The sequence below is a fragment of the Erithacus rubecula genome, assembly GCF_903797595.1.
Source record: "Erithacus rubecula genome assembly, chromosome: 2".
Taxonomy (NCBI): Eukaryota; Metazoa; Chordata; class Aves; order Passeriformes; family Muscicapidae; genus Erithacus; species Erithacus rubecula.
Window position 1 is genome coordinate 98,089,271 of NC_136685.1, and position 26,444 is coordinate 98,115,714.

General features: G+C 36.4%; 2 protein-coding genes and 1 long non-coding RNA gene across 3 annotated transcripts in view; 2 read left to right on the forward strand and 1 right to left on the reverse strand.

The window, feature by feature from the left end:
* The window catches only part of APLF (aprataxin and PNKP like factor), a 90,371-nt gene extending 88,959 nt beyond the window's left edge, over positions 1–1,412 (reverse strand). The window contains exon 1 of the mRNA XM_079297597.1: positions 1,403–1,412. The gene's annotated coding sequence lies outside the window, so the exon portion shown is untranslated. The remainder of the gene's footprint in view (positions 1–1,402) is intronic.
* The window catches only part of PPP3R1 (protein phosphatase 3 regulatory subunit B, alpha), a 37,766-nt gene that overhangs the window by 3,516 nt on the left and 7,806 nt on the right, over positions 1–26,444 (forward strand). The window contains exon 2 of the mRNA XM_079297616.1: positions 19,757–19,796. Within this exon, the coding sequence (XP_079153742.1) occupies positions 19,757–19,796 (40 nt within the window). The remainder of the gene's footprint in view (positions 1–19,756; positions 19,797–26,444) is intronic.
* Positions 14,238–16,367, forward strand: LOC306797943. The gene is made up of 3 exons (XR_013773237.1): positions 14,238–14,717; positions 15,068–15,147; positions 16,197–16,367. It is a non-coding gene; the product is annotated as an uncharacterized lncRNA (long non-coding RNA).

The following is a 26,444-nucleotide window of genomic DNA, read 5'->3' on the forward strand; positions in this document are numbered from 1 at the left end:
GAGAAGGGTGGTCCTGGAGCACTTTGCATAGGATTGTGTCCAGATGGTTCTGGAGTATCTGTGGTTAGGGGGACTCGTGTGTGGTCACTGCACAGTAAGGAAGTTCTTCTGCATGCCAAGGTGACACTTCCTGTGCACCAGTTTCTGCCCGTTGCGTCTTGTCCTGTTGCTCAGCCTGCTCTGTCCTTTTGGAACCCTCCCTTCAAATACTGATACACATTGACTCGCTCCTGGCTCCCTCAGCCTTTCCTTATAGGAGAGATGCTCCAGTCCCTTGATCTGGGTGCTGAATTGGTGCTTATCTGGCAGTGTTACAGAAGAAATAGCTTTTTTTTTTTTTTTAATTGTGGGTATGCTTAATAGGGTTCTTCTACTGTAATTAATAAATTATTCTTGCATACAATTTTTCAACATTGCTTTGATTTTTTTCTTCTAGTTTGAAGAATTGTTTTGCTTTGCCTCTCCATTTTTGCTGCCTTTATTTAGCTGTGTTTCACTAAAAAAAATTGTATCCTCTCCTAAAACATTTTTAATCTGAAAGGTAGTTGAGCATAAAATTCTGTAGGTTGGACTTGGTGATCTCGGAGGTCTTTTCCAACCTCATTCTGTGATTCTGAAGACTTTGTTTTAACTATATGAAATGAAGACCAAAAATTGTTTTCATGGTAGAACTTTTTTTTTTTTTTTTTTTTTAATTCAAGCTAATATATTACTTTTTGAAAGCAACTTGCTCTTGATTTCCTTGCCCCTCCTCTTCCTTGCCAAGCCTGTTCTCCCTTCTCTGTGTAGGATCATTTGTCAAGTTGTAATTGAAAGAAAATTTACACTATACTGTTCTTTGTTCATTGGCAGCCAGTTCATATAGTGACACATTTCCCAGTTTTCCATCCTTGTTTTCTTCTGGACTGTATGTTTTTCTGTTTTCCTGAGCTCGCTTATTCCTTTATGTTCCTTGCAGAAGTACCATGGAGGTAAAGGGGACTGGCTGTTCCCATACTTCCTACACGCTATTTCTTTGCCAGAATCAGCAGAAACAGAGAAAGTGCTACTGTGTGATGTCCTTGTCATGATCCAACTCTTCTGCTGCTGGAGGAGTGAGCCCTGTGAGAATGGGGGAGTAAAAATTGGTGTGGTGGGAAAGGAATGATGACAGGCATATGTCAGCATAGAAAGTGGAGTAAAAAGTGCATGTGCTTAAAGGTTCCGCAGCTGGAACCTCTAAGCAGGATACCATTGGAAAATAAGCATCTTGTTTGACTTGCAGGCCTATGTTAATTAAAATACAGAAAAGTTGGAACTCCTGGAACAGTTAGAATTTTACTGGCTGACATGATTATATAAATTACTTAAATATGTTCTTTCTTTCTCAGAGACCCTAAGAATTTAACTTGCTGTTCTCTTGTGATGCTTCTTCTGCAAATAGAACAGGTTGAGGTAATGGCAGGGTAATAAACTTATCCAAGGTCTTTGTTATTGTTTAGAAGTTAGCATTAGTATGTGATACTGAAAATGTGGGTTTGTGGCTTGGACTGTAAATATGTCTAAATCAAATTAACTGTTACAAATTTAAGAGTCTTGAGACTTAAAATGCAGCCATTAGAAAATGTGTTGTGCATTGTCCATTGGGCTTAGGGCATGGGATAGTGTTCAGTGGACACTGGCTGCTTTCTTTCCAACATCTTTGTAACAGCATTTTAGTCACTTCAAGTGGCTGCTTTTAGAGGTTAGAGCTGGAGATGGGCCTTTAATATGCTGTAAAAGCTACTCTGTTTCTTAGTTGCCAGTGGCCTAAAGTAGTCTTGACACCAGCAGTGTCAGAAAGGTCAGCTACAGAGATTGCCGTCATGTGGTGGATGAAGTGTGAAAGTCTTGGACATGCACCTACATCTTTTAATCTGTAATACATAGATCTTATGGTATACCAGTTGAAGTATTCTGGGAGAGTCCAGGACTAGAAGCAATATATGTATTCTACTTGGTGTATGATGTAGCTAGATATTTTTGGTCACTGGAAGAAATAATGTATTTAGTAATATTGACATGAGCTTAACCAGGGCTAAGCTTAAACGATGTCTTTTCTTTCTATTCAGGTCTTACATATGTAATTTGAGTGGCAAAAGTCTGTGGAAATTTGGGATGTTTCAGATGTGTCTAAGAATAAAATCCTTGTCTTTCAAATGAAGTAATTTCTAGAGTGTTGTTTCTACTTAATTTTGACATTTGGTTAACTTGAAAATTTTGATTTGGTAACTGTATTTTACTTGGCTTTTTCTATTCAGATGGTGCTTTTTGTGTTTCTGCAAGCACTTTAACTGCTTCAGCAAAACTGTGTTGATGGTACAAACCGGCTGGAGACTATATCTGACTCGCCTGTAACTTGACAGTCATTTGGCCCTGCTATTGATACTCCCTTCCACAATTAAGGAAGAAATCTAGTGATATAAATAATCCTTAACTGCATTCAAGAAGTCTTGGAAACCCATTAAATGCATTGGATTAAAGGCAGCATTTCTTATGAACTACCAATAAAAATCTTGGCTTCCAAGTTGTAAACAGGTTGTGTCAGTTAGTGAATATTTGTGAAGTCTGGGTTGATGAGCATTTTTAAGCAAACTTGAGGCAAAGACCTAAAGCTTGAGTCAGTTTAAAGTTAAAATAGTTTATAACATTGTCTTACTTAGGTAAGGTAGGAACTAAAAAATGTAGTAAGACATTTATGAAAGCAATTCAGTCAGAGTTTGGGAGGGGCAGGAGAGGAAGGAATCAGACAACAGATAGCCCAGAAATGAAGCCAAGGGTTGATATGCTTCTGGGAAGAAACCAAGCTACAGGAAAAGTGCATTCGGCTGTGATTCGCACAAGAATAAAATTCTAGGATAATCTTTAAATGCTGTGGAACTTTTTCTTCATCTAATATATTTGTGACAAATATTGAGATTTTTGTACCCCTTATTTTCATCAGCTGGAAACTACAGGACTCTTTCTATCTCTTCTCTGTTGTTACCATATATCTCTGTGTACATTTATCGGATGTTTAGGGTTTTTTTTAATAATTGGTAAAAGACAAAACTATTTTTTCACTGCTGACTGCGTAGGTTCTGAATAGCATCACTGAAGTTGATAAAAGTCACTTGAATTCCCTCTGCTGAATGACACTATGGCTAACAGAGAGGACTTTAAAAGGAGTTGTTTGGTTTGTCATTGAGTTTCTTTTTCAATAAACTCCATGGCTATGGTTCAGGCCTGAGCTTGTGAAGAACTCATGTACTTTGTAGGTATGATGGCTGAACAGCTTTTCAGTCTTGTGTATGTAAGATGTTCCCTTAGGAAGTTTAATTTAGTATCAAGCCACTGCTCACAGGCTTAGCACTGTGGCATCTGAGCAGTCATGGGTCAGTTTTGTTGATAAAGCTGAAGTGACTCTTCACAGATTTTGTTACATTAAAGCTTGATTGCATGTAGATCTGCTAATGAGTCTAGAAAAAACCCCCTGATAAATAGGAGAACTTCTAAGCAGTGATAATAAAAATTTCAGATATATACATAGACTTGATTTTTATATTTGACTCAAGTAGACTATTTTGGTACTCTAATAACTGCTCAAAGGTATCAAATGAAATACCTGTTTGCTACAGTGATTCTTATAAAGCAGTGTTAGTTTTCCTGAAATATTTTATTCAAAGCGCTGCTTATTTTATCAATAAGACTAAAGCATTTGCAGTAGGTACCACTGGTGTTTTAGGGTTGTTTTTTTTCTGATTTTCAGAGAATTCATTGAAAAATCAGATAACTGTAATTTGTAAATGTAAAGTGTGGAAGGTTAGTAAGTTTGAATCATGCGTACTCTTGAATGTTATGGTGCAGCTCCAGTGTTGGTGCAGCTGACTTTTGCTAAAGGTCAGTTCTGAAAAAATTCTCATTTGAAAGGCCTTAAAAAATTTGGATGGTGAATTAAAAGGTGGCCAGATGTCGTTTTGTGGTGAGAAAACAAGAGATGTGAGTAAAAGGGTCTAAAATGGAGCAGAGTGAGAAGATGGTGGGTTTAGATGTAGGCATTTTTATGTAATGATGTAGTAATAGTATACTGCTCTACAGTAGAATAACTAAAGATCCCAGAAAAATTTGTTTTAGAGAACGGATGGATTTTACTAGTAGTTTTATCTACTTTCTTTGAGGTATTATGTAGGGTCTGTGCAGTGCCATAAATGTTGTGTTAAGTCAATCTTTGTTACCCAGTGTTTCACAAAGAGCTGTTAAAACTCTTTGTTTAAAATTGCAAGTGTTCTTTGATTTGCAGTTCGTAAACACTGGTAGGCAAATATGTATGCATTATATACTGCCTCAGTGCTTGCAAACTGTAAATTTTTGAAAGTATGGCACATGAAGAGATAAGGTGGTGAATAGCAGAAAGATGGTGGCCTGTGGTTCTGTGGATGGGTTGTGATCATGTGCACAGTTGTCAGTGTTTGTACAGTGCCTTGGACTGGATTCTTGATTGTGAGCAACTGGTAATCATCACTGGAAATCCCCGGGATTCAGGGGTACATCAGTAGAGGTGCATCTACTAGACTTATATTGGAACCTGTAAACCCTATAAATACCAGTATTTTTTTCTAATGAATTGTGTATACTCTTATGCTTGCTTTTATGTACATTTACAACTTTATGTGCATTTACTACTTAAGAAAATTTGTGGCTCTTCAGGACACTCTTTCTGGTTTTATCGTCAGTTACAGCAATTAATAAGCTTTGATTTCTGTCAAGATTAAGCAATCTTCAGCAAGTGCTGTGAATCTTCTATTTAGAGATATTAGAACTATTCTGGTAATTAGAGTTTGGATAAATCCTCGAACATTTGATGTGAATGTTTATAAGCTACTGAAATAGTTTTGAACTTCTAATTTAATCCTTTGAGTACCCTGTTATTAGCTTGCAGCAAAAATGACAAATGTCTCTATTTGATACACAATATTTACATTCCTGTACGTAAGAAATAAGCCAGTTTCTGCTCTGAAGAACTTTACCTAAAATATTCTTCTAAATAGAAGCTCTTTGTTTCTAAAAAGAAAGCTGTTCGAAGGTTTCAGATAGTCCATAGCAGGGAAAACCTTAATTAAAAGCATTTGTGTTGTTGGTTTGTTGGGGTTTTTTTGTGTTTTATTACATTTCATTTTGCTTTAGTTTTATTGGGAAATCTGTGGTAATTGAAAGACTCTGGAAATTTTTTATGCATCTTCAGAAAACCCGTTTCTAATTTGTGGAAAATTCTTGAGTTCTGGAAATTAAGTGTTCAGTTTAATAAGGAAGCTGATAATACCAAAAAGACCTGTTTAATGTTTTGTAAATTTCTTGATAATTGCAATGGATGTGATCCCTCTGTTTTGGATCATTGTGTTGGTACGCCCTGTTTTCAAACCATATGATTCATTTTTATTCTTTGTGAATCTTTGAATAGCATAACTAAACCAGAACTTGTTAAAATGTCTCCACTTATTAGCTGACAGCTGTAAGTTCTGATTAAGTTATTTTCCTTTAGTGAAAAAGACAAAATTAGATTAGTGTTAACTGGTTGAGAATATGAATAACCTCTATATTTCAGATTCTGTTTCTATGCAACAATTCCCCTTCAGCAGAGCCTGCTTCTTCCTTTATTAACTAGCACTTCTTGCCCAGTTCTGCATCTTTGCCTCCTTGATTGTTTTTTGTTTGCGACAGTTTGTGAAATCAAATCCCATTTTGAACTATCTTTTTTGTTTTGAGGTAGGTGTCATTTTCACAACAACTCTTCACAATGTTCTTCAGCCTCTTTTATGATGGATCCTGAATGACATTTTGCTTACTTTGTGATCTTTTCTTAAATTGTACTGTTTCCTCTGGGCAGCCATAAGGTGTTTATCTCCCTTCAAACTTGGATTTCCCTTTTTGATTTCCTAAGTGGTATTGAACTGTTTATAAGTTTCTTATGTGGAAAGAAAGGCTACTGACAGCATCTGCTTATGCAGCATGTTTCTGTGCAGTGCTGTACACTGAGCTGTGTGACTTTCCTGACTCTTTTCTAACCCATTGTGGTAGAGCCCTTGTGAATTACTGATGCTTTCTAAATTGGTACGTACACTTCCCTGCTCAAGGATGTTTGTTAAAACTGGTGCTAAACTGTTGTGTGCAGTAGGGCTGCATTATCTTTTTTTTGCTCCAGACCTTTTCAGATTAATTTATAGTACCTGTGCAGCTGTTCCTAGAGCCTTAGCCTTTGCAGCTAACACATGACTGAATACACTGTCAAAATCTAAAAACTTAGGAAAGTTAATTGGTAAAAAAAGATGTACAGGTCATGTTGTTCTTCACTGTTTCTAACCTACTTTTGTGAATAGGGAGCAATGTTGAACTGCAGTAGAGTCTTTTACATTAAGTAGCATAATACTGTTATATGATGCAGTGTAATCTCGTAATGTTTCTTTGCTGTTTTCTTTGCCCTCTAAAAATACCATTTGCGGTGAATCTACTGTCTAAACTCTGCTAAAAAAAGAAGCCACCTAAACTTATTTTCTAACTGATAGCGATCTTCCTTGCTCAAGTTTGTTAACAGTTTGTGGAAAGGAACCTACATGAGGAAGAAATACATTAATTATGTAACATTAATGAATATATGTAACTAGTTATATAATTATATATTAACACATATAGTAATTTGTATGTTCATCACCTGTCAGAGGTTAACATACTACATGTCATTTCTAGCTTAGTTCTTATCTTTAATATTTGTCTCAGCCTAATCAGGCACAAGAATCTGTAGCCATTTCTTGCAGAAATTAGGGAGGAGATTTGTTTTCTTTGCTTGGGTTTCTATGACTGCTGTAGCTCATTTTCTGCTTCTTGGAAAAATCCTCTGCAAAGGGAAGCATTTTTACTCCTTCCTAATGCTCACAGCATTGCTGAAGTGTAGTTGTAGGAAAATGATCTAATGGTTATTGGGTTTTTTCCTCCCTGTGGAGTTCAGGCTTTCAGAGGTAAATGTCTTCTTGGTATGAGCCAATCCAGAAGTTCAGGAAGTTCAGAACACTGAGCCATCCTTATATTTACTTGTTTCTTATTTGAGGTATCACAACCCATATTTTTAAGATGTAATTTTTGATCCTACAAATACTGATAGCCTTTGTGTTTTTGAGGATTACTCAAAAAGAAGTTTAAATTTGCAAGCATGATAACAAGTCCTATACCTTAAGTGACTGTGATTTCCACAATCTATTAAGTGTGGTTGAAAAACAAGGCAGAGAAAAGAAAGCTTGTATTTCACACTATTCATCAATCCAGTGGCAAGAGTGCTTGACTAGGAATTATTACAGAGAATATAAGTCTTTGACTGTTAATTTTGGAGGGATATTGAAATAAGAGTTAACTTGGCAGAGTTTTTACAGGGATAGGTCTATATAGAGCTGTTTGCTGAAGCTCCCTAGTTCTGTTGGGATTTTTTTTGTTGTTGTTTTATAGGTGCTTGAAATGCTGAGAATTAAATTGGCCCAATTAAAAGCAGCCTCATGAGAATATAGATAGCAAATTATATTTCAATATGGTTTTAGGTCAAGTTAATATCTTCTTGTAAAGTAATTGTTCTGTTCCTATTTATATGTAGGTCAGCCAGTGATGAAGTTATTATTGCTTTGTGTTGGAGTGGAAGTTTGGAGTATTGTCTGTGTTCTGGGGAAAAAATTCTTTTATCTTCAAATTGTTGTGGAGAAAAACAGAAGCTGAAGGAGCTTTAATTACCTACTAGGTATTTACCTGCAAAAAATGAATTTTTTGAGTATTTTGGGTAGTTTTGTCCCTCTTCATTTGTCAGAGTATGATATGTATAATAATCCTAATTTCTGGTGAAAACTATGGGACTCTGTAATTCTTCCAGGTTCTCGGTGATGCTTGCATATTTTGGTCTAATGTTTTGAATGAAGTTTTGTTCCTTTGTTCTCTGTGTTACTTTACTTTTCCAAATCTGAAGTTGTTCTTTCCCATGAACATGACACAATTTACTGTTTGCAGTTGCTTGTATTTTCTGTGTTCATATTCACCAACAAAGGGGGAAAAACCTTCCTACTACTGAAGTGATTAAATTGGAGATCATAAATGTCTGGTATCCAGTACTGTCCCAAAAAAAAAAAAAAGATCTGTGTGATATGCTTTGGTTTATTCTTTCTCTTTAATATCTTGTTAAATGTAAGTTAATGTAATTTCTTCATTAAGATGTTGACTCTTAACTCTGAAAATCCCAGGATACCTCAGTCACTTTATCAAGTCTTCAGTCTCATTTTATGCTTCCTCCCATACTCTTTAGGTAGGCTTTTACACTATATACCTCCAAAGCTGCTTTCTTTGAAATGCTCTCCAATGCTCCTCAGCTCTGCTTTTGTTACGTGTAATGATTTTTGGTTTGTTTCAGGTTTATGGGGTTTTTTTTGTAACTTATTGATTTGTCTTTTCTCTCGCAGTTGTTTGTATTTTCTGCCTTGTTTTGTACTTGGACTACAAATGTTCTGGACAGTATGGTCTTGGTTTCATTTTTACTAGCATGAGGTTAGTCCATGTAACAGCTCAGTTGTGGTGTGGATTGATTGAGAAACCAGTGCAGTTGTCTTTAAATTTGAAAAGGACAGCTGCCATGGTCTCTCCTTTAGATAAAGGAATGAATTGATTTCAGTTTGTGTTGTAAACCTAGAAAGAAGTTTTGTAGGTGAAACTGGTCTGTTAACCTAAGTGAAGCAAATAATTATTATCTCTTAAATGTTTTTGTGACTTCTCCAGAAGCAGTGGAGGAGCAGCCTGTTAATCCCAAAGACATCCCATTGTGAACTCTTAATTGCATCAGATCTTCAATTTAGTGGTGGCAGAATTTTATTTTTCCCCTATTAAAGGTTGTGTTTCTTCAGAATTCTCCTGGGAAACCCTTTCCTTGACTTTTAGAGAGTTCATTATTCATTTATGCACCTATAATTACAAGGTTCTGAGAATTTTTGAGTGTGATGCAAGCTTTAGAAATGCGAGCTTTGAAGTGATTGGATAAGCAGATTGGGTTGTTGCTGCTAAAAAGTAGCAGCTGGGAACTGCAAAAAATGAAATGTGAAATGTGAAATGTACCTTAGCTCATAAAGTTAATACTTTTCTTCCTGTTGCTCTTTTTCTCTCAAGTTTTATTAACAGATTGCAATGTTTTTTCAAGTTTTGACAATGAGAGGTCTTATTATTGTCTATGGTTTCTCATACATACGAGGTTTTGCTTTTTCCTTTCAAATAACAAGATTAATTTGTTAATTTTCTAGATGTGACACAATCTATTCTCTGCCTTACCTAGTTTTAAAAACTCACTATGTCTATTTCTAGCACTGTTTATTATCTGTCTGTCTGACATTCTGCAAGCTCTGTTAGGGAGATCATAAAGCAGAACAGAAAATGTGAATAGTCTCACATATTTCAGATGGAACAGTTGAGTTAAGTTTATAGCAATCTAGTTATCCTTTACATTTTTATTATGTATACATCAAACTTGTGTGAGATAATTTGGGGGAATACATACATACCTAGTAAGTGATATTATGGATGTGCACTCTGACCTCATGGCTTCTTTTGTGCTCCAACTTCAGGAAAAGGACTTTGTAGTAAAACTGCTTTTATCTTTGACCATTCTCTCTTCTTAAACATGTTAACAAACTGTTCTTTGTTGTTTCTGCTGGGTCTGTATGTCTCATTCTGTCTTGCATGATTTTTTATTTTTTCTGGGAGACAGTGCAGGTGAGTAATTAGTGTTTGTGTCTGAATGTACAGATCTATGATTAAACCAAGCACTTAATCATACTTCTAAGTTCATACAAGTCTAGATTTTTGCGGGAAGCTTAGCAAGTGCAACTGAGTTCAGAGAGGGAATGCTATGGGACTGATGTATATGAATATATTTCATATAATCCCTGCTGTAAGTGGACAGACTTAATAGATTGATTTTCAGTCCTGAACACTTGAAATTCAAAACATTGGAATTTAAAACAAGTAGTTTTATTCTATTTGAATAGGTGCACTTTTTATTGTTGTTTCCCTTAATAAAGCCAAATGGTGTATTAAAGGCTGAATCCTCTTACAACTTACACTCTTGATACCTTTTGTTTTTCTGTCTGGTAGAGGCTTTGGCAACAGGGGCCATCTCTAATTTCAGGTTTGATTTGTGCTTCACTGATTTAGGGCTTCCCTGTGATATCATAGAATGGTTACTTGACTGTGATGGCCTTAAGCCGTTAGTATCTCACATTAGAGGAGACTCATGGACAGTGAAGGATTTAAATAAAGCATAGTAGAAGTTACTGGCCAACTGCCAGTCAGGGCACAAGGGGCTTCCCTTAAAATGACTGATAAAGCTTGAGCAGAGACATGACTGGATTAGGTGGTGACTAAGGAGTAAACTGTGGGCTTTTCCTAAGACTTGGACAGTCTTTCTTTCTTCCTGTATTCAGAAAGGGGAAGTGGTAGAATCTGACATACATGCAAGAGGGAAGAGTCTTCCAAGGAATCATCACTTAATTTGTTAAGAGCAAATGGAGTAAAATGTATCTAAAATAGATTTTGGGTTTTGGTTTTTTTTGTTTTTTTTTTTTTTGCCTGTTTTTTAAAATAAGACTTTTTTTTTTTTTTTTAATGTAGCAAAGGGAATTATAACACTCAGCATTCTTGAAAGAAGCAATGCCAGGATGCTGTAACAGCTTTAACCTGACTTGATCTCTGCTGTAATCCCAAATCCACCAATCCCCTTTGCCTTGGTTCATTATCTGTGATGTCTGCAATTTAAATATATTGAAGAATTAGGTATTAATCTTTTTTTGAGTTCCTTCAGTACTGAAGGTCACAGAGTATTGTCTTTAGAGGCAGGATTAAAAGTTTAGGCTGCTTTGGGGGTATCACATTTAAAACTTGAAATCTTCTTTTTAAGGTAAGTTAAAAGAAGCTGTTTGATTTTCTGAGTTTGTGATTTTTTTTTTCCCATGAAGTGTCCTCTTTTGTCCATGTAAAGTGCTTACAGCCTTCCTTGATGTTTGCTGTTGATTAATATTCAGGTGAGGTATTGAGTTAGAATATTAACAACAACTGTAAGACCTATCTTTTTGTACCTTTATGGTTTCACCTTTAAGATCCTACATAAAAACTGAGCACTGATACAAATTCAGTTGTTTATCAGATTTTGGGTAAATTTTGCAAGAAATGTAACTAAAAGTGTCTACAAAAAGTTACTATAAAACTTCAAGGGATAATGATTGGCATATGCTGTAGTGTCTAAATGGCAGCTGTATACAAACATAAAGTGGAATAGAAGAGTATGTTGGCTGGCTTACATCACTGGTTTTAAACTGCTGGTTGGAATTGTAACAGAGATGCTAGTGAGTTGTGGATGTATTATGTTAGATAGTTGTAGCCTCTTGAAAATTATGCCTGCCAGAAAATGGAAAATGCTTCTACCTATTTAAAGAAAACCTTAAATTGATTGGACAGCAATGTGTGATTGAAACATAATTGTAAGATTTCTTTTTAATCCCAAATGAAATGTGTATGTTTTTCCAGTTCTTCTAGATTATTTTTTCGAAGAGAAAAGATTATTTGACTTCTAAAGCATTTGGCACTTCTTTTATTACGTTATCTGGGCCATTAAAAATGTGCTTCTTGGTTTTTTAACTTCTGTAGAACCAGTGTTGGAATAATACTTGTGTTTGTGAATATATCCCCTTTATGTCTGTATACTGAAGGAACTGTTAAAAGCTCAAAGGAAGATATAAAATAACCAGAGAATTAAGATTGGAAAAGAACTCGGAGATCATCAAGTCCAACCTTTGAGTAGTTACGCTCATGCCAGCTAAACTGGAAAAGTGACATGTCCACTTGTGTTTTTGAACAGTTCCTGGGTTGGTGACTCCATCACTGCCCTGGGCAGTCTGTTTCACAGATTTTTCCAATGTGAGCCTCCCTGGTGCAGCTTAAGGCAGTTTCCCCTCGTCCTTTTCCTAGTTGCCTGTGAGCAGAGCCTGAACCTCATCTGGCTACAGGGCGTCGTAGTGAAATAAAATGACCTCTGAGCCTCCTTTTTGCTCAGCTAAACATCCCCAGCTCCCTCAGTTGCTCCTCATGGGACTTAACATTCCAAACCTTTTCTAGACTTACTCCAGTACCAAAATGTCCTTTTTGAAGTGAGGGGCCCAGAACTGGGTATAGGCTTTGAGGTGTAACCAGTGCCAGGTACAAGGGAAGAATGATGTTTCTGGTCCTCCCAGCCACACTATTCCCGATCCAGCCAGGATGCCATTGGCCTTCTTGGCCACCTGGGCACACACTGGCTTGTGTTCAGCTGCTGTCAGTCAACACTGTTGTGTCATTTTCCGCTGGGCCACTTTCCAGCTACTTTTCCCCCAGCCTGTGGTGCCTGGGTTGTGACCCAAGGGCAGGAGCTGCCATTTCACCTTGTTGAACTCATACCATTGGCCTTGGCCCATTGATCCAGCCTGTCCAAATCCCTCTTGCAGAGCCTTCCTACCTCCAGCAGAACAGAACTCCCATAGTGTCATCTGCAAAATGACAGAGTACTCTTGATGCTCTTGTCCAGATCATCGACAGAGGTATTAAATATGACCTGCTCCAAAACTGAGCCCTGGGGAGCTGGTGGCAGGCCTTCAGCTGAATGCAGCTCCATTCACTACCAGTCTTGGCTTGGCCATCCTGGGGAGTTTTTTTAAACAGTGAACTCCTGGCCCATCTGAGCTGTGTGCAGACAATTCCTCCAAAAAATTGGGGCTGTGGGAGACAAATGTCAAAGGCTTTCCTAAAGTGTGGGTAAATGACATCCACAGCCTTTCCTTCATTTGCCATGTGGGACACCTTGCTGTAGGAGGAGATGAGGTTGGTCAAGCAGGGCCTGCCTTGCACAAACCCAGGCTGACTGGGATGATAGAGACAGATTGCTCTGCATGTAGTGTGTGATTGCACCCAAGATAATCTAAATACCAACATTTAAGATCAGTTCATGAATTTAATCGGTTGCTTTTGTAGCTGTATCTTCAGGGGTCCAGGAGAAAATAACTAATATATTGCTGCAATATGCATCTTGTTGCTGGCTGACTAAAGAATTAAAGAAACAAGTTATGGATACTCTTCCATAAAAATACTGTTCATTTTTTTGCATATTTGAAAGATTTATTTGGTAAAGAAATACCAAAACTGATTTTTTTTATGACTTGTGCCATTCTGTAAATTCAATATATGTTGCTAATTCTAGCTGTTAGGGTCGTGTTCATAATAAGAAATAATAAGAAATAGAACTCTTTAATACCAGTGGAATGCCCAGGTTTTTTACTGTCACACTTGACGTCTGTGCTACTTACCTGCTGCCATTACTGTGGCTTCTCTATTTCCTTTTCCATTTCCCTTGACTTTAATCCTTGACTTTTCTGTATAACCTGTAAGGATTTGTTGATTGTTTGTTTCCTCTTCAATTCCTTCTATTGTACATGTGGGTAACTGAATGCACTAAAGGGTAGCACAGTGCCCAGATTTGACAGTCCAGTGCCAGAAAATATACTGGATTTTTGGATAGCCAAGGTAATGGCTATGAAATATTATGGGCTTTGGTTACAACAGTAAATGGAATGAATGTAAGCAGAGCTGAGGTGGTGAAAATTGTAGTGTAGTCATGAAGGCTCAATAAATGGTCATTTGAACTGGATTCATCTTGGATGTCTTGGATGTTAAACTACTGTCATACTGTCCTAGCTTCAGGATAGACTGGATTTGTTGGTGACCTGAGAATATAATGCAAAATTGGCAAGTGTAGTCTAGCTTACTGCTAGGAAATACTTAATTTTTGAGCTTAACTGAATGTGAGGTGGGTGTCACCTTACATGAATTCTTACGTATTTCTTTAATTCCTTCTTTAGGACATGGTATTAGAAAACAGGCTGAGAAATTGGGGTCAACAGTGAAACTGTCACTGCTCTTAAGTTGCTTGAACTTCTACTAGCCTTCTTATTCAATGTCTTCTAATTTCATGGCTTTGCTTAATTATTGCTTTGCAAAACCTAACTCAACATTAGTACAACTGTAAGAACCTCAGAAGTAGATTTATTTTCTTTGAGTAGAAGTCTTGTGTTGGAGAACTGCTAATTCCAGGTGGAAGTATTTATGGGAGTTGCACTCTCTCTGCCTGAAATACTTTTAAACAACAGATAACTATTCCAATTTTAGGTGGATTTGCTTACGGCCTGCAATAAAAAGCCTAAAAGGTGACTTAATTATTCCAAGTCAAAACACAAATGCCTAATTCCCTGGTGGTCTTATCTATAACATTGCCTTTACAAGTTTCCTTTTCCTGTGTATAAATTGCATATTCTTAAATAGAAGATAATCAGTGGCATATTCTCCTTGATTCATAGACCCCTCTTGGACTGGCACAGTGTTTCTGTGTTGAGTAGTTTGTTCAAGGGTTTTTGAGGTTTTTTCTTCTCATTGTACTTTACAAAAAAGGCCAAGTAGAAGTATATTCATACTCTTTCTGAACAGGGTAGATTAAAGTATTTTTCTTGCTTTTTTGCTCTGAAATTTTGTTCTTGCTTTTCTTATTTTAAACCATATTTTTTGTGGTATCTACAGAAACTTTGTGTGTCTTTTGTCTGTGCTGATGTAAATTCCTTTTACTGTTTAATTCTCTGGTAAGTTCTATATAAAATGTATAAATTACAGTAGGTGAGATCTTGCGTATTTTTGTGACCAACATTTAATTTGGAAATTCAAATATTAAAGTAGCTTAAGGCTTTTTAGGCTTTTTGTGAAATTTATTTTAAAACATTGTAGATGTGTCTATGTGGCATGTTCTATTCATGCAGAAGTTTTTAGAGCCTTGAAAACACATACCATCGTTTTTAGTTTGCCTACTTGCTTGCTGTTTTTTAATGAGGAATACCAACGTCTGACAGCCAAAGCTCTAGTAATTTGTTAAACAAAGATCGTTTAAAAAAAAAAAAACAAACCCAACCAAATTAAACTTCTTTTCACCAAGCAGTTCTTCATTGTTAAAGCTTTATGGAACTGACAATACATGGAAAATGAACTCGAAGAAGGAGGAAGAATTCTCTGCAACAGGTAATTGTCATTAATCATTAATTCTGGTGGTATGGAGAAGAATGAGAAAAGACAGAGAAGCATTTTTTGTGTTTTTGTAACAGGGAGAAAAGGGTCTTATGTGTGGGCCCTTCTTAAATGCAAGTTGCCAGCTGCTTTCATCTTTCTTTTTAATACTCCCATTCTTTTGAGTTGTAGTAGGAGATGGTGGAAACTAGCATTTTGTGTAATTAAGAATTGAAGTTGGTTATCTTGATAATGCCTAGTTTTTGGTCCCCAGCTGACATGGCTTGGGTTGTTTCACTTCCCTGCTGAAATTTCCTGCTTTTGCTAGCAGTGGTAATTAGTAGCATATAGTAGAAGGTATAGAAGCAGATGCAAGAAGCACAACATACATTGTGTTGCCAGCACCCCAAGAGGTGCCCTTGCATCAAAAACACAAATGCAGAAACATCTAGTGCAGAGGTGGAATAGCCAGTGCTGTGACAAGGCAGTTTGCATATTTAAGGGAATTTACAAGGAAGTACAACTTATATTGCTCTTGTATGCTGCTGCAGAAAGTAAATCTTGTACAATTACTTCTGTACATGTACTAAGCAGATCAGGAGACCACTCTTCCCCTTGTTGAATTAACTGCATGGCTGTGGAAACAAATTAGACTCCTTGAAAGATTAGGAATTAATTTTCTGATTAACTGACCAAGAATTAATTTTCATTTTTAGTGACTCACACAACCCCCACCCCCTTTGTAGGATTGAGATTAGTCCTATGGTGAAATTGTCACCTCCTGGCATTTGAACACATTTTATGCTTTTATAAAAGCAGGAAACAATTGAGGGCTGATGCTGTAATTTAGCACTCTGAACTATTTACAAAAAGATGCATACCATGCAGAAAAGTAATGCATAATCAGACCTAGAAATATTGTTCTACTAATATATGCTGAAGAACAGCTTTGCAGTGTGATGTCTGTGTACAAGTTGTTTTGTATAAACAATTGTAGCTAAGAATTGAAATTCTGTTACTAATTTTGCTAATTACTGATTTCCTTTCTTCTTTTCTATCCACAGATCTTCATATCTTTCACTAAGAGGAAACTTGTCAAGATAATTGCTTTAACTATTGTACCTTGGAGCAGCATGTACAAAACTGATCTTAAGAAGAACGAGTGATTAGTATTTGAAATAACTGCCAGGGAAAAAAACAACAAGAAAGATTTTTACAATACACACACACACACACACATATATATATAATATATATAAAATTTACAGAAGATATAATTACTGAAGTCCATTAAGAGGCTTTTCTTACCTAGCAAAAAAGGCACAGTTGTTGAAAGGAGAAAAGAATACTTCATAGAAAATTATAAAACCCAGTTTTGTTCTTAAAGGAACACATTGCATGTCATATCAACTCTTTTGGTGATATGTTTTGACTTCTCTCTAGGAAATTGGTGTTTCTGCAGTTTTCAGAATTGGGTCAACCTTCTATTTGTAGATTTTGGACTTTCCCCTTACCTGTAATTATTTTTGTCAACATGTCATGATTTTGTGGCTGCTTAACTGGGACTGAACTCATGGGCTTCTAACAGCATTTAAAAATATTTCAAGACTATTCTAAAAGGATAAGAGTATTCTAAGTATCTGTAGTATTTCAGCTGCTTTTTCTACTGGTGCAGCTTGAGAGAGAGTGATTTTTTGTAGTAGCTCAAATTTTCTGTTAGTGCACTCAATCACAAAGTGTATTTTTTCGTGTTCTTTAGAATGCTTCCTCATCTGGTGTTAAAATTAGGTAATTCTCTGCATTAAAACTGTGTATGAAAATGTATCCAGCTTTCTTTCCCATTTTTTGAAGGGTTTATTTGATGCTTAATGATGTAGCTGTGCTTCCCCCCCTGCTTTTTTTCTGATCACATGAATGTGGATGTAGCTCTAGCCCTTCCATTCTTACTTACTGCCTGCCTATTCTTAAACATCCTTGCTTCTTAAACAAGAAGAGTATTCAGCCTACTTAGTGCTTGCATTTCATGGTTTATCTCCTGTCTCATAGAGCATATTCACATACTGAATATATTTGAGGACAAGTAAGCAACCTTCTTGTACTGTTGCTTGTGAAATATGATAAAAAAGGCCTGCCCCTGAGACCAAATCATTCCTCTTGATCTGTGAAGATCAAGCTTTGGTATAGAGCACCATCTTTGTGTTTGTCCAGGTCACAACAGTGCAAACAGAAATTTTGGCATGAGTAGTTCAGATATTTATTTATATCAACTCCCCCCCTCCCCCAACATCCTTTCAAATCTTATAAGAATTTTGGATTCTTCTGTGAAGATGAATATTCAACGCCTCAATAGCAGGTAACTACTTTTTCAATTACTTTACTTAAATACTAGGTGAAAAATGTTGAATAATCATTTGTTACATTTTTACATTGTAATTTACTAGATTTTTCTACCTTTTTAGATATCCAGGATCCAGTCCTGGATAGGTAAGTATTCTGAACACTTTTTTTAGCAGTAACTGTTTCAAAGAAAAGCTAAGCTGAAATTTATTCACTTTTTCCCCGATCTCCAAATATTTTTATAGGCTACTCCATTTAGATAACTTGCTTATGACTTAGCGTGTGCATATAGATGCATAGTAAGGCTCCTTACTCAATTAATGAACTGAGAACAGTCCCATTTTTTAGTTTTGTCCTGTTCAGTTTTCAGAAGCATTTTATGTGTCTTTAGGCAGATTAATTTTGGTAGCCTGTACCAGAAATTAATTTTCTCCCAAGACCTGAACAAGGATGTAAATGCCCAGAACAGTAGCAGTTAAGTTTGTATGTTTATGTGCATGTGCATAAATGCACTGGTTTTAATTCAACTTTCTCCTTTAATTTGCAGCCTTCCAGTCTGGTGTTTTTCTTGCCTCTTCATGACTTCGTGTCTTGAGCAGCCTAGCTGGATCCCCTGGTTCCTGTTTCTTCTTGTCTCAAAATTCTGCTTTCTCCCATTATAGATTCCCTACCCTTTTATATTCATATACATACACTAGTCTTTTGCTGCCTGTTTGGGTCTTTGCTGTTTATCCTAAGACTTTGGTTGGGTTCCATGCAATATTTTCTATGTGGCACTTCTCTCCTGGATTCCCTGCCACAGTGCAATTAGTCAGTACGAAGAACATCCCTGATGTGCTTTTGATGTTTTAGTGGCCTGATGGTCCTCATCTACATTTCTGTTCTGCTGCTTTGTCTTGCTCTAAGTAGACATTGGAGAAGATATTAAGGCTGTACCTTTTGCTGCCTTACTTAGAAAGCAAATGTGTGAACATTTTTTAAAGAAGCAAGACAGCCTGTGGATTGTGGGGGATAAGCAAAGTGAGTTCCTGAGATTTAAAAAATGCAAACTCCCCTCAACAGCACCACCACATCTCCTCTTGGACATGTTCAGATTCACGAGATGTTTGTTCTGCCCCGTTCTGTTCTAATTAGGAAATGGCAATCACATTTTAGCTTCTAACTAAATGTAGTTCTTCCCTTTTCCCCCCCACTTCTGTCAAGTAATTTCTCTGTTTCTGTTCGATTTTGTATAATTTTGATGAGCCTTTCTTTGCAAGCACTCAGCTGTGGAATCCCTTGTGTTCCACACCATAAGAGAATTGCTGCTGAATTGATTGTTTTAGACTCATCTGAAATACACTTTGTTTTCTTGTGTAACACACTCCCTTAAAAACATTTGTTTTGAAAGTGTTTATGAATCTCTTCAGTTTTTTGGCTGCTCCTTTGCTAATGGATTCAGAAAAGTCATTAAGCATGTGCGTATTGTGATCTCTGGCTCAGAGTGAGGCATTTGGGGGAAAATACCAAGTTTTAGTGGTTTTGGGTGTTTATATTGCAGTAGTTCTTGTTGATTTTCTTGCGTGCAAATTTAAAGTGTTGATACCCTCAAAGTTTTAAGATTTTTGTGCTATTAGTGTGTTGTTGTGTAGCAAGGATTTAAAGTCTTAGTTTGACTTTCCATTCAGTTACAAAGCAGGAACATATTAAGAGTACATTATAAAAATACTTAAATGTAAAACTGTTATGTCGAAGTTTGTGGTTGTGTAAAACTCTTTTGTGTAATTCTTGCTGTGTGAATCCTTTTTGGGGAAATGGGCAGGTCGTTCAGGGAAGAAAACTTGATACATTTTCCTTATGCAAATTGAGTAAGATTTGTCATTGAAATTCATAAGAACATGTCTTTTTCTGCTTATGAGATAAAATGGTAAAGCCGACTTTGTGACGTTTTAAAATTAAATATTTTTAACTTGAAAAGTAGCATTCGATCAATACATAAGTAGCGAGTTTGTTTTTCTGAGTTTAGAATATGGGATTGATGTTCTTGTCGTAATTATGTGAACTGACATTCATGGGAATTCTTATTTAAGGAGACCTTTTAATGGTTTTATATTTCTTTGTATGTTTTTGTAACATAGATCTATCCAAATAAAACACGGTTTGTGATTGTTGGGTGTGAAATATGTATTTTAAATAATAATGTATGCTTGTATTGCCCGAGATTTTTAAGGTGCTGAAATTTAAATAGTTCCTCAAAGCAAATTTGGGAGTAATTGCAACTTTGTTCTTTTTTCTTGTTGTGTTTCAGGGAAATGAGGCAAGCTACCCTTTGGAAATGTGCTCGCACTGTAAGTTTTCTTTTAATTGCTACACTGTATTGTTATAGAAGTGAATTTTGTTTGGGGGTTGATATGTACAATTTTCCATGTATGTTAGGCAGTTTTATATACTAAGCAAAAGAGTAAAATTAAAAGGTTAAAAATTATGCTTGGAAATAATACAGCTTTTGCTGTTAGATTGTAAAATCAAAAATCAGTCCATCTTTAAAATAAAAATCACTTAAATTTTTGAGGGTTTTCTTTGAGTCTTCTATTAGAATATAAAACCAACTTATGATAGTCTTGATGTCTGTAGGGTGGAGTGTAGTTCAGCTAGTGGGACTTTTCCATTAGTCCTGGTGCCAGTTGCTCAGAGATGTGGAGCAGCTCATGGTGCAGTCTGTGCTGTGTTAGGAGTGAAGTATATTGTTTAAGCAGGCTTTGTGGCCTCAGAGGAAGGAGAGGTTGAGACTAAATGAGCTCTTTTTTCCTCTGTGTATGCTTGCAGCCAAGCAGTTAGGTAAGAACCCACATGGTGTTACTTGCTCTTGGCCACGCGAGAATAAAATTCGTTGCTCCATCTCATGGGGTTAGTCTACTCTGTAAAAATGACAGTATTTTTTGCTTAAAGCTGACAAAAGGAAGGATTGTCTTGTAAAATATTCTTGTGATGTGCTAAGCGTACCTATTCTTAGTTGTTTTTTCTATTGAATGATTTTCTTCAATAGAAAATCAGTCCCAAAGTGTGTGTAGACGTGTTTTTGTGTCTCCTGAACCTCTTGATAAAATTTTTGATCTTGGGTGAATGGGATCTTGTTTTTAAACAGTAACTCTTCAAGAGAGTGTCTTTCTAGAGACTTTCACAGTGCTTGTCATGCAGTTGTGCAGGCCTCTGGCTCTTGTAACTCAAGCTGCAATGAAAAATAAATGGTCATAGAGAAATCTTTGTTTTAATGTTTTTTTCAGAGAAACAAGGCTTTAGCTGGTAATTTGCATGTCCTCTGTGCCTAATAGGGAACATCTACATGGATTCTAATTTGAGTCATAAGCTTGCAAACAGTTGAGAATATCATCTACAACATACACAGCATAGCTGTGTAATGCTTTCAGGGTATTTTATTAAATGCGAATACGTGGCTGGAGTTTTGTATTTGATGAAGACTTGAGTAGTGTTTTCCTGAAGCATATATATATATATATAGATATATATATATATCTCAGTCTTAAATTACTGCTCCATTGGTCAGCGTTTTGTTATGGACAGACTGGTTTCTGAAGAATTATGTTTTCTGTGAGTCGTGTCAATGTCAGAATTGTAAACAGTGTTTTGTCATCTTTAACTTCTGATTTTTGGACAAGCTGTATTCATTGGTAGCAACGGGCAGCCTGAAGGTTTGTTATTGATCTTGTTTACCCATTTTTTATTGCAGAGAAAGTGAGGATTTTTGCTTTATATTCTGTGATTAAAGTGTATGTTGAGGCTGTTGTTGTTTAAATGTGAGGTTTTGCATGATTAAAGTTTTGTCTGCTCTGATGGGCTTTCTCACAGCAGGAGGTTAGCTGTGTCCCTGGGCAGCATAACTATACACACCAGGAAAGTTGAGTTATCACTGCCCCTCTGCTTGGATGGGCCCAGCCACTGCAATGATAATGCTGTGCTTAAAGATCCTGTGTGCCTCAATATTCTGAAAGCCAGGATTTCAGGCACAGATGTGCACCGCTGCATGTCTGGAAGCAAGACCACCGAGTAGACATTGACATTGTTCTTCAACTGTTAAATGTTCTGCTGCTTCCCAGAAATTATCACTGACAGGTCTAAAGATTTCAAGTCAAGGCTAGACAATGTCTTTGAAGATCATCTGATACGGATTTTGAATTTTCACCTTTTGGAGATTCCCAGTTAGTACTAATGTATTAATGCTATTTGCGTGGAGGCATTGGGTCATAACATCTCCTTGGTCCTACAGTTGCTACTTTGGTGTCTCATAAGAATAATACTTTGTTAAAGCTGGCAGTTATGCAAAGCAAATTTAGGATACCATAGAGAGGTACACGCCATTAAATACTCAAACATATTCTTTTAACCTTTCATTTTAGAGCATTAGTTCTTCTCAGAGGGTTGGATTCCTTAAAGTGGTTTGGTTTTGTTTCTCAGCTGTGCTGGGCCAGAAATTACTGAAAACCTACCACTGCTTTCCATGGTGAAAATTAGATGTCAGTCAGAATCTGTCAAATTATCCATAAGAAAATTTTATCATAGCAAAAAGATGCAGAGAAAACTAATTTGTAATAGAGTGAAGAATAGTTTATAGTGTATTATTTTTAATATAAACACTCTTTTGTAGAGTGTTTGGATTTTAGGATAAGAAGACTAGTATCTCTTTTCTAACTTAGGAAATTATAATTGACACCTCTGAAGTCATGAAAAGGATTAGGCCAGCTGTGTGTAAGCATATACAAGACAAGTGGTTGAATGCATTCTCAAGGGTGTCATCTTTTTGAAATCTGACCTCCAAAACTGAAATGGCTGACTTGGTTGCTTCTCTGAAACATTATATTCGTGAATCAGATGAGACTGTAGGTAGAGGTGTGAGTTTTGCTGACAGTCTTTTATTTTTGAGAGCTCCACAATACATTTTTTGGGGAAAAATTAGTCTTGAAACATATGAAATTAATTTCAGAACATACTTGATTTGCAAAACTTTTCCTAATACCTTTGCAATATTCTTGTCTATAATGATTTCATGTTTGAAAAATTAGTGAAATGGGGTTCTCTGTGACCCTGCTCTGATCTGGCTTTTTTTAATTAAACCTTTGAGCCAGTGTTCTAAGAGTATCTGAAAAGACAGCCTTTTAAATACAGGGATAAACATTTTGATTTCAAAAGCACTTAAAATTACTGAGAGATGTACAGCTTTCCTAAGATCTGTTCCCTTTGCAGATGCCTGTGTGTACACTGTATGCTCTGCAGTAATGGTTGTATCATGTTTCTTAATACATAAGCAATTATCCTGTTAAAGCACCACTAAATGTAGTGAATTCCAGAAATCTGTAGTTTTAGGGCATTCTTTACTTTTGGCTCATTTATGTACCTTTATTGTTAACTGGAAAAATATAGTTATTTTTTTCTGATAGTATTGCTTTCAACATAGAGCACACTGAATTTGGCTTCTAATAAAGCTTTTTGAGTTGCCACTTTAATAGTTTTTACAGTCTTATCTGTACATCAGTTACATGCACAATAATTTGAAACAGAATTGTTTTAAAATCTCATGGATCATCCTTTAATGCTGTGCAGGGGGGAAGAAGTGAGGTACTCAGTAATGTGGATCATATTAGAAAGTGAGCAACTGGGAGATAAGCCTCCTGCACTAAAATGGGAGTGAGACAAAGAATGAATTTGCATGTAGTTTCTTGGAAGCATTTTAACCTGATTCATCATATTTTTAGATGTATGCAAATGGATTCTAGAGATGAAGCAGGTGTTGGCCCTGAGAATTTTAATACTTGGATGGAAGAGGAACCTTTTGAACATACTGATAGTTCTTTAACAAAAATATCCTTAGTACCTGAACTACTTAACACAAGCCTTATGTTAATTACAAGGGGAACAAAATTCAAAATCGATTATAAATAATTCTGAGTGTTTTAGAACAGTGAAGAATTTTATGTTTGTATAGGATTTTAAAGAAAATCAGTTAGCAGTTATTATTTCCAGCCAGTCAGAAAGTTTGTGAGCTCGGGCATCAGTGCCAAGGTGATGGGATACTGTCCGATTCTGCTGAAAAGCACAGGAAGCACAGAGCCCCCTGTCAGCTGGAGAGCACAGCACAAAAAAGGCTAATTCATATCTGAGGTAGAGGAATGCACAAGGGTTGCTCAGTGTGGTGATGAGTCACAGGCAAACTCTGCCTCAAACAGTGTAAACAAAGCTCAGTACTCCTGATTTTACGGTGGTGGCATCACCCTTTTTACACGACAGTGGACTTGGGCTCCCTAGGCTTTCCCAGTGTTTTTATCTCTCCTGGTCTCCTGAGCTGGCCTTCTTTAATTCTGTCTGCTACTGCCACCATCAGTCCTTTCAGCTCAGCTTTTCCTTGATCTGAATTGTCTTGTGCCTTGCATTTGTACCAGAACTTGAGAGAGTTTGTATGGCCACAAAGTCATATTTTTTGTTCAGACACTAAGAATTTAATTCAGTACTCTGTTCTTTAGTGAGAGCTATGTGGAATTTTAAGAAAGTCTGTTGATAAGACAAGGAAACTAAAGGCCTTGTAAAAAAGGGGAGCATCCATCTTGGATGGGAACTGTTGTATATGTACATTCTGGGAGAAAATGTCAGCAAAAAATAAATAAGATACTGTTGAAATCTGCTGTTACAAATAAATCTATGCTGTTTTCCTTTAAAAAATACCAAGGAGAAATAAACATTAAGCCCCAGAAGACCTGCATAGTTTTTAGGTACATTTAGCATAAGCAGGGAGAGTCACAAGAAAAGACTGAACTAAAGGAAGAATAGGCAGGAGGTATGCAAATCTAAGGCATATTATACTGTGATACTCATCCTTTATTTTATATTTCTGTTCTTATTTCTTAAAACTGTTCTATGAAGACAAAGATGCTACTGAAATAAAACTTTTTTCAAGTGTATAAGCTTTTAAAAATTCAACTTGTGGAAAGGATTTAATGATAGGTGAGGTGCCTGCAGAATATTTAAGGAAAAATAGTGAAATTCTGATATTAAATTCTCCTACAGTCAGTTATGAACACAGCGATCTCATGTTTATCCAGATAGATGCATTAGGAGCAGAGGTTTATATGCTCATGAACGACTAAAGAAAATTTTCTTAGTCTGCACTTACTTTGCTTTTTCATTATTTCCTCCTCCAAGTACTGTCATTCATGGTGTATTACTTGCCAGAAACAAAACATTGGAAGAGTTTTGCTATTTGGTCAGCTTTTGGCAGAGATGCTAATTTTTTTCAGTACTGTTTTTGACTTTTTTTTTTTTTTCTCCTTAATGAAAGGACCTCTCTCACATCTCCAGTGCAGGCAAATCCTTTGCTTGAATGTTTCAAGGTTTGGAATGAGAAATTTGTAATTCCATTTCTAGTAGAAACTACTGCCAGATTTTTGTACCTGGACTGTGCATTGAAGTTGAGTTGGTATGAGCTATGAAATGGGATGTGTGTATATGTGGAGAAAGAGTAATTAACATTTTTCAGGTATACTTAATTTCATAATTGTGGCAGCTGTTGTTTTGTTACAGTTCAGCAGAACACAAACATTCTTGAGAAATATTCTTACATGGCTCTGCAATCTCCTTCTCTTCCTGTGATCTAATTCTTAATCTTTATCATCTATAATCTTGACCTCCTTGCCTGCAATCTTTAAACCAAAACAAACAAAAAAATTCTTCTCTTACACTTGTTAACTACAAATGTGAGTCTGGTTAACCCAAGAGTGGTTCTTGTGCCCTGCAGATGATGGCAGAGCAGTATTGCTTGTTAATACTGTGTCCAGTGGGTCAGTCTCTGAATGCTGCATGAAAACATTCTTTTTATAGTTCATATTGGTAATTTCTGCTAGAGATGTATTAACTCAAGATAAAATACCTTTCTGGCAACATTTTGTTTTCTTAGCACGTGTCTCTGCAAAGTCAAAGTTGGTCTTGTCTGTCTTTTCTGCCAGCTTGTGCCAATTTAAGCTATGTAGCAGTGTGTGAGTGACTTGCATATGTGGTAATTAGCTTCCCTTCATGGCAGGACGCTGACAGAGCTCTGGGTGTCACTTTCAGTCATTGCTCTCATATTTGTGAGAAACAATGGCATGAGCTTGTGCTCCCAAACCAGGAAATGGAACTGAAGTAATGAAATGAGACTTCTTTAATGTCGCCTCTGGGTTGTGAGAAAATGGTGTTACCTAATGGTCAGAGCTCTGAAGTCCTGCTTCAGGCAGCTCTGTCTTTCCATCCTAACTTGTGAAAATGTCATTGCTGTGTTTTGGTACTTAGTTTTTTATATGTTACTTAGAAGTGTTATAGAACTTGCAGGTCATTAACTCATTACTTTTGTGGCAAGGGAGAAGAGATCCAGCTCTCTAATTTTTCCATCAATTTTCTCCATTGTGATTTTGTGAAGTTGCAGAACTATGAAATACTTTAGGTTGCTTAGGAGAGTTTAGAACTGACCAAAATGGAAAGATTAGACTTTCTATTAATACTGGAAGTGAGCTTCCACTGATCTGGTAAGAAACTGACAGTGCATTATATACACCACAGACAATACTTTCAGTTTGCTGTTCAGTTGTTTTAAAGTGAATTAATAAGCGTATACATTAGGTCTATGCATAAACTTATTTTACAAGGGGATATGTGCTTGCTTAGGTAGTGTCATAAGCCACTCTTAATATTTTTAAGCTTTTTCAAATGCTTGTGTTGTCAGGATGTTTTGAAGCTATCAACTCTTTCTATACAAGTTGCAATTAGAGTTTGCACTAAAAATGAAATTCCCACATTTGCAGCTTGCTATGGTGATGTCTTTGCATTAAAATGGGGTGGGCCCAGTTATTGCCAGTGGAAGGACTAGGAGCAAGGATGAGTGGAGCAAAAGAGTTTCTGTGTACAGAAGCAAAAACTGGCAAATACCTTCAGTGTATTGATGAGAAGCAACATTTTGT